This window comes from Trematomus bernacchii, unplaced genomic scaffold, assembly GCF_902827165.1.
Source record: "Trematomus bernacchii unplaced genomic scaffold, fTreBer1.1, whole genome shotgun sequence".
Classification (NCBI taxonomy): domain Eukaryota; kingdom Metazoa; phylum Chordata; class Actinopteri; order Perciformes; family Nototheniidae; genus Trematomus; species Trematomus bernacchii.
In genome coordinates, this window is record NW_022987564.1 from 11,296,724 (window position 1) to 11,312,328 (window position 15,605).

At 37.3% G+C, this 15,605-nt stretch overlaps 1 protein-coding gene across 1 annotated transcript; it reads right to left on the reverse strand.

Annotated features, from left to right (window-relative positions):
- Positions 1-72: 72 nt before the first annotated feature.
- On the reverse strand, positions 73-15,204 carry slc44a4 (solute carrier family 44 member 4). Its single transcript, XM_034125318.1, has 22 exons — positions 14,989-15,204; positions 9,869-9,917; positions 9,611-9,684; positions 8,258-8,336; positions 8,072-8,171; positions 7,846-7,974; positions 7,607-7,667; positions 7,244-7,364; positions 6,270-6,353; positions 5,723-5,835; positions 5,341-5,463; positions 4,813-4,912; positions 4,585-4,677; positions 4,327-4,429; positions 3,459-3,718; positions 3,044-3,138; positions 2,609-2,712; positions 2,395-2,468; positions 2,179-2,249; positions 1,539-1,633; positions 1,363-1,447; positions 73-986 (listed from the first exon to the last, which is right to left on the reverse strand). The coding sequence occupies exons 1-22, from the start codon at positions 15,026-15,028 to the stop codon at positions 868-870; spliced, it is 2,172 nt and encodes a 723-aa protein (XP_033981209.1). The 5' UTR covers positions 15,029-15,204; the 3' UTR covers positions 73-867.
- Between the last annotated feature and the right edge of the window lie 401 nt (positions 15,205-15,605).

The following is a 15,605-nucleotide window of genomic DNA, read 5'->3' on the forward strand; positions in this document are numbered from 1 at the left end:
ATATATATATAAACTCTGTATGTCACCTGTTTAATAATTCAAGCAGAAAAGAAGATTTTCCAAAGAGTCAGATTTTTTTTTTTTATGGTTCTGTATTTGCAGGCTTCACAAAAGGAAGAAAAATGTAAATGGGTTATCTGATAAACAAGAAAAACCTAAGATTAGTAAATAATATCAACCATGATTGTTTACATGTACAGGAGCATCTGTGAAGGTGAGAAAGTACAGTAGGTTGATGGAAGACAAACAGTATTGTCATGTACATATTGACAACCTATCCATATAATCAGTACCATTATTGTGATTGTAAATAATGTTTTGTGTTTATAACTTTTTTTTTTTTTTTTTTTTACAAATATCTAAAAAATATTACTTTTTGCTGTTGCTATTTATTTTTGTTCCATCTGATGAAAACACATCTTAGGAATCATCCATGAAAGAACGTGATTAAAAATAGAAAATAACTTACCGCAGGTCAAACTCTTACTTGCATTAAAAGCCATTAAACTGGATTAACAAACCCAAGATAAATAAGTCTAAAATGAACGGAGGATACAGCTATAAGCCAGAAAAAATTGTTAAGAGTAAAAGAAAATTATTTTGGGATTTCTTGTCATGAGACAAAGAAAAACTATTTTAACAAATACATTTGATGTCTAAGACACTTTGAATTTCACAGTCCTTTCATGTGCACAGCCATTAATACTACATTTGCATATATACAATAAAAAAGAAAAGGTGCAAAATCAGCAAATAAGTTTCAGTAGACTTGTTTGAAAAACAATTGAAAAGGTATTAAAAAATATAGATCCTGATATTCTGTGACACTGTGTTAGTGGCATCATAAACCTAGGAGTTGAAATGATTTCATTCTTTCCCTTTAACCTTTTTCGGGGCTTTGTTGGATTTGTTGAGGATCTTCATGAGGTTTTTGGACATAAAGTAAGGCTTCTGCAAAGATCCATCGTTACGCTCCAAATCCTCCACTGTGAGAGGGAAAGACAAATTGTGATCAAAGGGAGCATGTGTGCTTGATTATGTGCGTATTGTTCAATACAAAAATGTATCCAAGTTACATTTTAAGCTTCTTAGCTTCAAATCAACATGTAAGAAATATTTGACTATATTTGCAAGTATTAAAATCTTTCCACAAAAACATAATGATTCTACCAACGTGAGGAGGAAACGGGCACCGTGAGAGGCAAGGGAGAAAACATTTGGTGATCCATTTTCTAAGTCTTATCTAAATTGTGTTTCTCCTGTGTTTGCCCCCTGCCTCTCACGGCTTCAATAGGTTCCTCATGTTGGATGTATTTCCATATCAACAACATGAATGGTGCTAAACTGTAAACATCTACTCACAGAAGCAGAGGAAGAGTGTATCGACACACATGTTGTACACACTGAAGAATCCGTGGGCTATGAGGTAGCTTCCAAACACCACCGTCTACAAAAACATGTGAAAGAAAGAAAGGATTTATAACATACTTTGAATTTTTTTTTGCGTTAAATACTGAGGAGAAACATTTGTGACTTACAATAATTGGCATCCAGTAGTAGTTGAGGGTTTCAGTGCGGAAGGTGTTGCCTGGTAGCGATATTCGTCCAGAGAAGAAGAAGAAGGACAAGACGCCTGAAAACAAAAAAGAGATTTCAGTTTCTCCTCCCATTTCCTGTTATGCATTTATCTAGAAGCGTATTGGCTTCACTACAAGAACACGTCTTTTTGATTATGTTTACACAATATTCTGTAAGATAAATCTGAAGCATTGCCATTTAAAACAATGCAAAGTCCTGCATTTGACTGAAGGGCTCAGTATTCTCAGTACTGCATGTTGGATAGTAGTTGGCTGTGTCTGACAACTTCTGTAACAAGAGACTGATGACGTGTGTAGGTGAGAATAGGCCAGTCACAGATCTGTCAGCTTGAAGCTGTACAATCAAGGGCAAACACTCTTTAAGTGTTTTCAAAGGGAGAATGAAAAAGCACACAGTTATCCACGTGTTTAAACAATGTCTTAACTCGGGCCTCTCTGAAAGCTGGCTTTCCACTCCACCCTCCAGGATGGCCGTGTAGAACAACCATAAACACTTTTGGTTTTCGACAAGAACAGACAACACAACATATGAACCCGTTTCTCTAGTGTTACCCGTCCCAATACATGGCGTCATCCTTACCCACTCCTGCGACCACAAGGAGCTTCCCGAAGAACAACAGCAGGTCTGTGACTTTATCCAGCACCACAACCCTAAGGGACACACAGTCAGAAAAACACAACATTATTCATCTAAACCGCCTAACAGAAGGATATATATTCATGTCATGCACTGGGCAGACATCATGAGGTCAGCCAGCATTGAAATTGAACTCATGATCATGATTGTAACACAAACCTCACTACATTTCTCATGAGCAGCATGAAAGCATTTTTGGCTGAGACACAGAAGTTTTTCCCATAAATAGCAATCTGTGGAAAAACAAAATCACTTGTTTTAGAAAAGAAATCTATACAATACATTTTATTAAAATACAACATACTGTATAATATTGTAAATGTTTGTTTTCTAATGGACTGATTTCAACAACTGTACAATTCTCTGTCCTCACCATGATGTAAGCGTTCCTGTTGAGGAACTTTATGAACTTCTCCAGACACCAGAGGCAGCACTTCATGCAGCACAATATGAAACGTGCACATGGATTCTGAGCCTCTGGAGACAAAAAGACAAAATAAGCAGCCTGTCAATGAACAGAAACCATTAACTTCCAACTCCTTTCCACTTGTAAACAGCCTGCACATCTTTAGTAGGAATTTATCCACTGAGACATTTGGAAAATAAACTGGAGGTTAATCAACATAATATGTCATGAGATTCATATATTATGTATCTAAGACTAAAAGTGGAACTGCTGAATAAAAAACACTTCGATAAATACTTGTAAATATTAGGACTTTTTACACTGAAGCACATGTAACACGAATAAACATAAAAAAGATGAGAGATGAGATGTGAATGTTAGATGAGGGTTTATCTGCCTTACGTCTGGTTTTGTGGTCGATGTACTCCAGAATCATCCTCGCTATCTGCACCAGGGTCAGGATCAAAGCACCAAACGCCAAAGAGCCCACATGGTACCTGAAATGCAAAAAAATGAGGCTGAGGTCTGCTTCCACAAACTGTTATGTTGTGTGTCTAGTGCGCCCTCTAGAAGCCAGAGAGGAAGCTGCTTCTACCAGTATTTTTTGTGGAGCACTCTTGAGTACTTTTAGGTTAAAAAGGTTCCCCTTTGTGCATTACCCTCGGTAACGTTATCATGTCACTAGAATCACAAGATGACAGTAAACCAGTAATAGCGGCCTTTGGGACTGCAGGCATTCCTTTTGACCTTTTTTGGCAGGGATGGACACACCTGCTGTAAGAGGATGTGACCATGTGACAGCAGCTCATCAACCCACCTGAGAGAGCGTATGAAGCTAGCAGACAAAGGAAAGTAGGGGATGTCGTTGGGTTTGTTGAAGGCCCAGTAGTAGGAGGCGAAGGCCCCTGCCAGCGTGCACTGGCCCAAGGCGATGATGAAGTTGACACACCAGAGAAAAGCCACCGCGTTGTAGATCTGCAGGTTGAAGAGGTTCCTCTGGAAGACACCCTCCTCGTTGTATTTGATGAATATGCAGCTGGCTGAGGGGCAGCCTGGGTAGTCTGACGTGTTGAAGTTCTGAGAGAAGAATGAATGAATGAGTGGGTGATGGAGAAAAAGAAAGTGGAATGGTGCAGTGGTTGAGAGGCTGTGAAGAGTCTTAGCATAAACAGTATGACGTCTCCTCGTACTTATCAGATCAGGCATTATCTCTGGTGAAAGGACATTTTATGTTTATCCCTTTCTGATGGCTAGTAATTTAGTTTTAGAGGGGAAATAATTGTATGTTAGTAAATGATGGTAATTTAACTGCTACCGTAACAGAGCCAAATTCATTCTACTTGCCAATTCAACCAAAGATATAAATGTAAGAAGTTTACAATGTAGGTCACAATTTGTATCGAGTGTTATGATGAATTTAGATCTACAATCATGTGTAAAAGTGTAATCTAGCATAAACAACTTTAACAAATACTAATACAAATGTGTAAACTCACAAAACATATCTGAAATACACAACCAAATTCCACAAATAAAAGAAATATCTGTGAATACATGCACACATTCCTAATACTTTATAACATGTATAACCTTTGGAAAGACATTTGTGAACCCAAGTTTTTATGTGTGAATAAAAAAGGCAGTTTTGAGACAAACTTCTCCGTGTTCCCATCCTGCCGACTCACCTGAGGGTCACAGTCCACAGAGCCGTTGATACTCTTGCAGTCGTTCATAGTGGAGTTCAGAGCCACCACTCTGTAGATCGGGCCTCCTGAAGTGGCCAAATATCTTTCATTCATCAGTTAAAGAGAACAACAGACACTCTGGACTGTATAGAAGTACAGCTTAGATACATGTTTACTTTAATCTGGTAAAAGGCACACTGTGACTGACAGCATGCATAGAAATACAAAAGCAAATCCAAACATAAAAATGAAGGATACAAAGCAGTGGCGCCCCAGTAAGCGACGCACACCAGCACGAGAACGAAGGTGACCAGAGGGTAGAGCAGAGAGGACATCATGTGACTGATTGCCCTGTAGAATATTAACACACACATTTAAAGTTATGCACTCTTCACAGAAAGATTAAAGAACAACATAGACATGGGTTAATATAAGGGGTAATTCAAAGAGAGTAAAATACGTTTATTGTACACCGTCAGGACTCACTTGCTGGACTCCTTGATGATGGCGATGGCGATGAGGATTCTGGTCCTCAGGAAGATGATGGTCAGGAGAATGATGGCCTCCGCCACAGATATGATTATCACTGAGAGGGAGGAGACAAAAGCGTGACAAGAAGGAAAAACTCCTACTTAAGCGTACAAATGTGAGCTGACATAATTCAACACGGAATACAATTACAGTTGCGGAGAGCAGTTACTCTTAAATTAAGGTTATCTTTTACCAGAAGCTATTTACAATGTCATAAATCAAGTGGTGTTATAAAACTGAAGTGTCTTCTGTATATCAACAATGGTTTTATTGCATTTATCTTTGGATGTGATTTGGCCTTTATGATGTCATTAGTTATTTCCTGTTCTACTATTTGCCTAAGTAAAAGCTTCGTGGTTGAAACATTGCCAAAACAGGTTATTTAAATAAGCTTTAAATAATACAAGCTTTATAGATAGCTTTTATTACTAGTAAACAGTACAGAAAAATATTATTTGTCATGATCTTGGTAAGCAGACTTACAGAACGCCAGCCAGGTCTCTTGGACTTGCAGGTAAACGTTAAAGTTGGTTGTGAAACCGATGTTAGAAATGGTAGCAGAGGCATTCTTGTAGTTACTATATTCCCAGTAGCAGTGCCATATACCTGCAAGAGAAAAACAACAATGTAACAGTGAGAGGCTACGTAGCTTTACATATAACTTTTTACTGTTAATACCCGTTCATGCAATCAGTTAGAGTTACTGAGAAGAATATTTAAAATACTTAAATTACATATTACATTTGAACAGTGGACCAAGTTATTTATCTAGTTTTTAGCTTTTCCGTTACACACATTTTTATATACATGTTGCTTAAGAAATGTTTCTGGGTAGTGGGAGACACTGAGGTCTCTATGTGTTTACCGTATGCCCCTGCACCCAGGACTCCTACGATGAGCACCCACACCATCACTGGAGCGGTGAATCTCAGCAGCAACAGGAACAGCATGCTGACCACCATGGCTATTACCAGACCACTGAGAGGGAATATAACATGGGTATTAAGAAAAAGAAAGAAAAAGGGTATAGAAAACACAAGGTTAATATAATACCAGAGATGAAAGTGTAATAAAGAATTAAGACGTTTATGATGATCAAATCATACACTATTCAATTGTAAGACATATTAGATTAAAAGACTACTGAATGGATGGGTGAGTTTGACCGGTGGCTAATAAGGTGCGTATAAAGGGAATGCAAAGACCTGGTCTGCAAAGATAAGAATAATAACAGAAGTAATATAATAAAATAAAGATACGTCATGTCCAAGTACGATAACAAACAAATATTTAATGCTAATTATTGATGCATCCAGGAGTTCAGCTCAGGATAATCTCAAGGGAAATGTATATCTGTATTAGTGCCAATAATTGGCAGTGTATGTGTGGTGTAGTTCTGCAGGGTAACTCACACGAGGATCCACGGCCATGACGACGCAAAATCCTCAAAGATGCGGATGCCAATGTCTCTGGCATTGAAGCCATTCACAATGTCCCTAATGACAAAAAGCAAGGACAAGATGCATCAGTAAAAGTGAGAAGTAAAAAAGGCCTAGTGAAATAAAAACAATGAAGATAGAAGGGTAGAGTAAAAAATGTGTTAATAAACAAACAATGAATACAGCCTGTTGGAAGTTACAAAAATAAATGAAGTGGTAAAGACTAAAAAGATAAACATAACCCCAAAGAATCAGAATAGAGAAAGAGAGAATGGAGAAATGTATCTGCTTTAAGAGAGATACACATTACGTTCTACTACTACTAACCCCGCAAGTCACAAGAGAGCGTTTCACACAGCATCTAAGGCCACAACAGCAACTACAAACTAGCTGCTACACTAAGAGCCGACACAAACACTCATGAAGACCTACCGTGTGCTGGTCATCAGGAGGAGAGAGAAACAGGGTTAACATTTGTATCTGGTGTGTCCTTATATGTGATTTACAGTTTTTGACTTCCTCTTTGGCTCGATTATTAAACTAGAATTACAACTGTAATTTTAAAACCGTAAATTAAAATCTCTGAACAATGCTCTTGTTATTCTCACCAGATTTTAATTTGCCATTGATTCAAGTATTCTATACATACACATGAGTTTAGCGTTTTTCTTTGTACTACATCATTTCAATATTCTGAAGAGTAAGGCTCACATATAAAACAAACTTTAATTTCATTTGCAAACAATAACTAGGTTGTTTGGGAACAAATGAAATGCCTTGAGTAAGTTACCACCTTTTGCAGAAATATATGTTATTGCCCATGAAACAGTTGTGACATCCAACACTTTGGAAATTGTTGGTTCAAAGAAATGAGTCAAAGCAATTGAAAAACAAAGAATGAGTTTGTCATTCAACACACGATGAGGTGAGGAAACTCTGTATCTTACCCTGTGCCGTTCATCATTTGGTTGACTGTGTCATTGACTGAGGAGGGTAAACCTGGAATATCTGAGAAGAACGAAGGGACCCTGTCCAGTGCTGTGATATCGGGCAAACATCTCCCCAGCACTATCAGAACAGAAAATAATCAAATCAGCTTGAAATTGAAGACTATAATTTCCTTGATATCTAAGGCACTTTCCATCACAAGCCATCATCCATCGAATACACAACAGTGACAATAAGTTAATGTACATTCTAAATAAGCAGCCGTATGAAACTCATACCCACCCTGCTATAGTGCTAATGTATCATCAGACCAATATTAATATGGATGTAATGTATGTAGTCTATAGGAGCATTACACTCACCAGAGATCGTGGGCATGTAGAAGAAAGGACACAGCTCCTTGTCCACAATGTTTTGAACACTCTGAGAAGAACATTATCACATAGTTTAACAATTACATGTGAATCAATCAAAGTGTAAGCTTTAGCAAATTATAAAGCATAATACAAAATGTTAAATGTACTAAAAATGATCAAAACAAATCTTTCATCTGGGATTTTTTTTAAAGGAACACACAACGTTTTCTAAGAATGGGACATACCAACTTAGTTGTTGCCAGGTCTATGGATGGCACACAGAGAGTTTGATTGAAAACGTCTGCTGGCTTTACAGATAAATATGACGGTATCCCCACAGCCCAAAACTCAGAGGGACAGCTCTCCACGCACACCTATAGGTAGAGAAAAAAGAGGATTATTTCTGGGACACTGGGATAGTACAGTTAACCGACCAGTATCATCAGAAACAACAAAAGCAGCCTTCTTTACCTGCATGGTTGGACACTGAAAACCATTAAGGGCATTTGCCATAACATTAACAGATGTGGCACACTTGATGAAGTCGAAGTAGAACAGGTTGGGTCGGCCTCTGAGAGAGAAAGATTTGAAATCCTTACAATGCACATTCTTTATATCTATGTTAAAGTTTTTCGAAAAGAGGAGAGGTTGAATTACTCATTCTCTCCAATGCCGCAGAACCATCCAGTTGAGTTTCTTGGATAAAGAACATGTCTTGGATCGCCGAAAAGCCAAGCTAATAGGAAAGAAAAACATACACAAAAGATAATGACAGTAAGTCACGCTCCATGTTTTGGCACTGAGGAAACGGTACTTCTGCAAGAGGGCAGTTTTATCATACTCAACCCCATTCTTTACCAGCATTTTAACAACAAATTGTAACAGTCTAATATAAAGATTGGGTCACAGAACACAATTCGTGTTGTCAAAATGTGTATGCCATTAAGCAAGATAAAAAAAAAATACACTTGCATGCACCAAAGTGGCTTTACTGTCTTTTAACATTCCAGAATTTAGTGTGATACCAGCCATTGATGAATATGTTCAGTCCAACCACAAGAGGGCACAAAGGTCATATAAGTGCATCGTTTCTTCATCTGAGCTAGACACTATGTTAAGTATTTTATTAGGGATTAATCCAGCCCTCATGTTTTAACAATAGCCAGTAGATTCCTCCACTCAACAAATCGACAATAGCTAACTAATGCTTTTGACCTGCCTCTATGGATCTGATTATTTGGGACGCACACAGTCGCTGACACATATTTGGCTTATCTGGCCTCTTTGTTGACTCTAGATAAGAGGGAGTTATAAGTGCTGGAATGAGTTTGATGACAGGGCAATAAAGAGCCGCTGACTGGATGTTGACGTGGAAATCCGCATTTCGTACGTAATGATATTTCTCAACATATAAAACGTGCATCTTTTTTTTTTAAGATGCATCGAGGAATTATGATAAAGAAATAGAATAGATTCATTCAAAGGGAAATCACAGGAGACACAAAACCTTAGTTAAAATAATATTTAAAAATATATATTATTGTGTCCCCCCCAATAATTCTATTGAGTAATTTCAGATGTAGGCTACTACCAAGGTAGAGAAACAAAGAAAGACACAAATATGTGTATTGTCTGTATTTTGACAGAAAGACTGTAAAGGAACTGACACTTCCTTTGCTACCTTTCCCCATAAAACCGTTGACATCACACTTTTAGTGTTTTGAACAAAAAGGGAGTGTGAGAGAGGGAGTATAGAGGAACAAACTTTCAAATAAAAATAAATAAATAATACTTCAAGGATTTCATTGAAATACATCTCAACATGTTAACCAAAACATCTATGTAAAAATGTACATTTAAGTTCATTTTGGTATTCCTGGTTATTCATGAAACTTGAAAGACTATGCAATCTTTGTTTGCTATTTTTTCCAATTCAGTGGAACAAAGAAGGGCGTAGAGAGGAGATGGAGATATTTGGGGCATGTGTTGGTGCTGTCAGGTTACTCTCACCCAAAATCCCGACTGCTATGTAGCCCAGGAGGACCGCCATAAACAGGATACAGCAGATGATATCAGTGCACCCTCTGATGGAGGAAAGGGAGAGGTTATTGTAAACAGGCTGAGCTTTGCATTAAAGTTTGCCTTGAGGGTGACAAATGTGATTCAGTCAACAGGAACTTTGGAAAAACACAATCTGCTGGGTTTAGGATTTGCAGTTTAAGGAGTTATTTGTAAAAAAAAACAAAGAAAAAACAGGGACAGTGTTACCTTTTCTTCATGGGTCCATTGAACGTTGGGTCAAACTGAGCCGGTTCTCCTGGGAAAGGAAAACAAGACAAGTTAGCTTTGAATGAAAAGTCAATTAATCACTGACCGGTACAGCCTTATCATGAAACATTAGTCAGAGACTTCTGTGTGTGTTTACAGGGAGATTCTCAAGGACACATTAGTTTCACACACTTCTGTAATGGCACTTAACCTGACATTTCCCCCTCAAGGAAATGCTTTTAATCTGTGTGCTATACATGTGGATATGAGGAAGTACATTTGCATACAAAGATATCTTTTATATATTCTCTCTATTGCTCACTTTGAACACAGGTTATTTTCTTAGAGTTAATGAATTACATTTACAGGTGAATAAGGAAATACTTTTAGAGACTAGAGAAGGAATATTGGTTCATGTGGGTTAGTTGCTCACAGGTCCTTGACAATTAAATTGCAATTACAGAAGTGACAGGTATAACAGGAAATACATATGTCATTGTCGTGTCCTGGAACAGAAAGAAAGGTTGCCAGCAAGACAAATACTGGAAACCACTGGGTGTCGTTTAGCATACAGAACATAATAATGATTTTCATAAGCACAAAAGAGTTTGTTCACATTAGTTCCTAGGGAAAAGGATCAGGGCTGAGGAAAAGCATAGATACTAGCAGCTCGTGCTTATTTGAATATCATTTGAATTCAAAACATGGCTTTGGAAGGAAGGGGTAGTGTCACAGACGCTAAGTTATTTTATTGGGGGCATTAACAATATCAAAACATGTTTGAGGTGAGGCAAACCGAAGAAATTCCTCAAATGAGTCAGATCTGTGAGCCCAAATTAGCCTCCATTGCCTCATCCAGTCGGGCAGGAAAAACACAACCGACAGCTTGGAGTGCCATCCTAAGAACACGCAGACATCCTTTGGCAGATGTAACACTAAAAATACCACAAATAATAACAGAAGTCAATTATCTTTTTTGCGCTGCAGCACCAATAAAAGTGTTGACAAAGAGTCTGGATATAATAAAAAGTGTTTCTCTGTCGGTTGTATGTGGGATTCCCATCTGATACATGCAAATGCTAACATGCTTGATTTGATTGGTCCCCGTGATGGACATTGTTCCAGGCAGCTCACCATATGGCAGCTGGAGCAATGTATCACTGACTGTAATTCGAAGCAAACTCCTTTGTCAGGACTTCTGAGTAGGATGCAAATATTTGAAGAGGATGCACCAAGCTGGTAGCTTTTCATTCTGCTCTAAGACTCAGTCTAGTAAACAAATACCAAAAATGCTAAACACACACATTCAGAATGAGGGTTTAACAAACGTTCACACAGTGGCCAAGGAATTATTAAAAACGAATTATTAGAAACTTTATTTCCACGTCTTAGATAAGGGTTTTCCTACTGACACACTCTTTTACATACAGTTATATCTGATATGGATGTTATATAAACAACAAACAAGTGTATTAATGACAACAGGCAGCTGTACTAATCTACCCATTAACTTGAAGGCAAAAATACCCTGTGTGTTTTCATCTGAACATTTCAAAGCCCCACCACTGATGTAGTAAATAAAAACAAATAGTGTAAAAAATAAATGAATACACTTTGATATTTCTGCATGCTGCAATTTTTTTAATATTTCAACTATTATAATTTTTTATTATAATTTGTAGTTCTATTTATTGTCCATCTTACATTATGCTATAATTGGTGTCATTCCATCCCTGTTTTTATTTACATTTTAGGCTTATTCTTCCCTTATTTGAAGCACTTTGTGTTGCATTTCTATAATATGTATTCAAAATTGAGATGCAAATAATGTTTTGTATTATTTCTGTTTATATAAGACATGAATTTGACCGACTACACAATGCATCTGCGGTCATTACTGTTTCCATAATCTTTGTTTGTTGAATGTGACAGAAATGACCCTGGCAGTGATACACACATTTCTCAACAGAGGAACCTGTTCCTCTGCCTTTTCCCATGCCTCCAGTGTCAGATTTCAGCTCTGCTAGGATACTGCTGTGTGTCATGAGTAAATGACAACGTGGAAACAACTCTCTGTGACTGTGTGTGAGACATATTAAATGACTTTTCAGTTTTTATGCCCTCGTTAAAAGCTGGTGAAAAGCTTTAAACCAATGGACCTTGAACCCTAGACAGGCCGCTGCAGGATGATGGCTGTGAGGGTCATCACCTGACCTTGACTGAAGAAGGAACTGATCTCTAATTTCCCTTTACTTTGTGCATGTTGAGTAACACAATGAATCACAAGATGAATAAGTTATTTTGGGCAAGAAATTAAGATCAAAATAGTCTGTTGCCCTTCTTTAAAGGTGGGGTATAGTAAGTTTGAGAAACCGGCTCGAGATACACTTTGTGTTATATTCCATGGAATGCTCTTAACATCCCGATAGCAATGAATATCTTAAGTGCTTTGACAAAAAATACATAAAAAAACGTCATCTGTGGAAGCCGTAGTACTGTAAAAAGCACGACCAATCATTTTAGCCGGCCCGGCTAAAATAACTGGATGGCCTACCTGCCTGTCAGCCTTCCATCTGTGCACAAACTTATCTCGTGCCCTCATTGGTCATGTGCGCGTTCGTGTGTGTTGGAGGAGGGGCTCTGTAAGGAAGTGGCAGATTTTTTCCGGCTGTGTATTTTCAAATTCTAGCGCACTCGAGCCGGTTTCTCCAAAATAACCTACCCCACCTTTAAGTAATCAAAAATAAAGACTGTAAAGAATATGTGGTTTATTGTACAAAAAATAAGTACAAACCTCACCCTTCTTTATAATTGACTGTGAAAAGAGATGACAACAAGGTTAATTGGTAACCTGCAGTATACACTTGACTATCCCAGGGTAAAAGAAAGAAAGTAAAAATAGTCATTCTTACAAAGTAATGTCAAGTAAGAGGGTAGGGAGTGTATTCATTCAAGTGTGATTGATTTGATTGTCAAAACTGTTATGTGACTCCTGAGTACCTTTATGGTTTACATGTCACAGCCATGACAGCAGCAGAAAGGATTTCTCATAAACATTCCAAGAGAAATTGGAGATAAATGTTTCGCAACAAACAACTATTTTCATTCTCAATACAAATATGTATCAAACTTTTAGCCAATGAAATGTCAGGAAAAAGGGATAAACGCTGCATTATAACTCTGCAGCGTTTAAGATCCAAAACCCAATGTTATTTGGTTGACCTAAACACAACAGAGAAAAAGCACGTTCGTGAAGCTGGAAACAGCAAGAGTATGTTGCTTTTGCATGTGAAATGACACTTAATTGTTAAAGATTCAAAAATGTAGGTCCTGGTTTCAAAATGAGATGTCCACCTGTCAAAATGTTTTAAATAAACTCTACATCAGACAGCTGAAATACAGAAGTTTCTTTAATTCTCACTCATAACACTTTCTATATGAGAAATGTTTTGATTCCGTGTGACGAACATTATACCATTTTCAAAAACAGGCGAACATCTTTTCAAAATTAATCAGAAATATTCACTAGTGTCAACAACAGTCTTGTTCCTTGTTGTCTTGAGCAACATACTTTTTGGTCAATGATTTGCAGCAACAAACCCCCCGCAACTGCCGCAAGTCACCTATTTCCTTAAAACTGAGTGTGTTCACACTTAGCAGACACACTGGTTGCATTTAACCCACAACACAGACATATTGTACAACATTCAGCCTAACTTGGTATGTCCAACATTTTAACTTCCTCATGAAGGCCAGCACAACAACAGGGAATTAGCAGGAAGCAGATTACAAATGGTGATGAGTTTAGGAGGAAGGATAATTTACACATAAAGTCTATTGTATGTTAAGAGAGGTTCACTTGTCACCCTGATAAGTAAACTCTCGGCTATGACACATCTTCTGTCCTAATCTTATTCTGGTGTTTTCTCTGAGGAGTCATGAGATACGGATGGATATTTACCTCCTGGGAGGGTTTGTTTACCGTAGCATTGAAAACCTCCCAGACTGTCAATAGACTTCGACTTGATCAATACTCCAAATACAAGCGCAAACAAGGATATGGAGAAACGGAGAGTTGATACAACATTATCTTCTGTTTCTTTTTTGATAGTGTAGTTCTCCTTCATCATGTCTTTATCACAACATCTGTCATTCAAAGACTCTGCTATGACCAATCAATATTGAGGTTAAAATATTGAATCAACAGAAAATCTATCTGCAACTATTGTGATATAAAAAGCACTAAAGTAATTGTGGAAAGGAGTGAGGACCCTCTACTTGTTTCATATGATTGTAGGATAGATATCTTTGGCTTTTGGTCTGTTGATTATTTATTATGTTTTCATAATAACACCGTGTGATGGGCATTTTCCTCTTTGTTCATATTTTTTAATAATCCAATCAATAATAGAGAAAGTAATGGGATGATAAATCCATTAATGCTGAAATATTAAACTGATTAGCTGATGACAGAAAATGTATTAAAATAAGTCATTCTTTAAAGCTAAATCAACAACAATTCTCACGTTAAAGCTTCACCATAACATTTGTTTTTTAAGAAGTTCAAGTATAAAATATGAAGTATTTTAAATGTAAAAAAGAAGAATAAAACTCTAATTTTTTTTTTTTTTTTAAATACATGTTTATGACATTCATTTATAGCCAATTCGGAGCAACTTGAGTATTTTAAGCATTGCTTTATATTATGTTTTGCTCAGCTGTAAATATATTGTGACATAATGCAAAACGTTTTTTGTAAAAGATTAAATCATTTTAATAAGGATCCTAAAGTGTGCAATCTGACTCACAAACATCAGTAAACAAGCCGATTTATGGCCTTAAGGAAAGAGTTTGTCTATTTAGCAATACCTTTCTTACTTACTGAAACTACAAGAAATACTTCAGATTTAAATGTAATAAAACAGCTATCCATGTCAAAAAGAATAACTTAATCTTGAAAATAATTTGGTAAATCAAATTATTACATCCTTTTAACAAAAGAAAAATATAGGCAGAAATCATTATGAAAAGTAATAGCCAAAAGTAGTTGGTTAAGTACTTAGGTAAATAAGATGTTAAGGTTATGGTTCAGTCTGAGGTAACGGGCGATTTCAACTCACCATACTCCGAGTCCGGATTTGTCTCCTGTTTTTTACCCATTCTCCAACTTAACCTCCACCTCTTTCTTCGTTAACTTTTAAAACACAACTTCCTTTGCTTAAAGTTATTGTAAAACTTTCTTAGAAAACAGCTAAAATCACTTTTGAAAGGAGCTGCACCGAGTCTGAGCCGACTCAGTTACTACGTGAGGAAATCTTTTTCTTCCTAGTAACCAGGCAGTGACGGCGCGAGCGCACCTGCAGAGGGATGCGCACCTGAGCGTGCTACCACAGATCGTTTATCGAAATAAGGGCTCACTCTGCTCCTGTTAAATAAACCTAAACGTTTACTGCATTAAGATTAAGTGCATTTAATCAAAACCTATTTCGCCCCCCTGGCCTTTACCTACAAAATGGCACCAACTAGGAAGATACTCAAAAGGACCACAAAGAAACATGAATGACTGGAAAGACACCAAAACAACTTCGAAAAACAGCAGCAAAGACCACATAGAGATGTGTTACACCTGAAAAGAGACACAAAAAGAGTACAACTATACCTGTTTGTCATGTTTCAATATAGATGTGGCGAGGCACTTTGCATGTCTGTTTCCAGGGGCCTATTGTCTCATAATCGT

Coding starts and splice junctions, on each gene's coding strand:
- slc44a4 (XM_034125318.1), bottom strand. CDS start 15,028: ATGGGTAAAAAACAGGAGACAAATCCGGACTCGGAGTATG. Junction 3,139..3,458: donor AGCTTCATACGCTCTCTCAG/GTGGGTTGATGA, acceptor TTTGCATTTCAG/GTACCATGTGGGCTCTTTGG. Junction 1,634..2,178: donor CCTTGTGGTCGCAGGAGTGG/GTAAGGATGACG, acceptor TTTTGTTTTCAG/GCGTCTTGTCCTTCTTCTTC.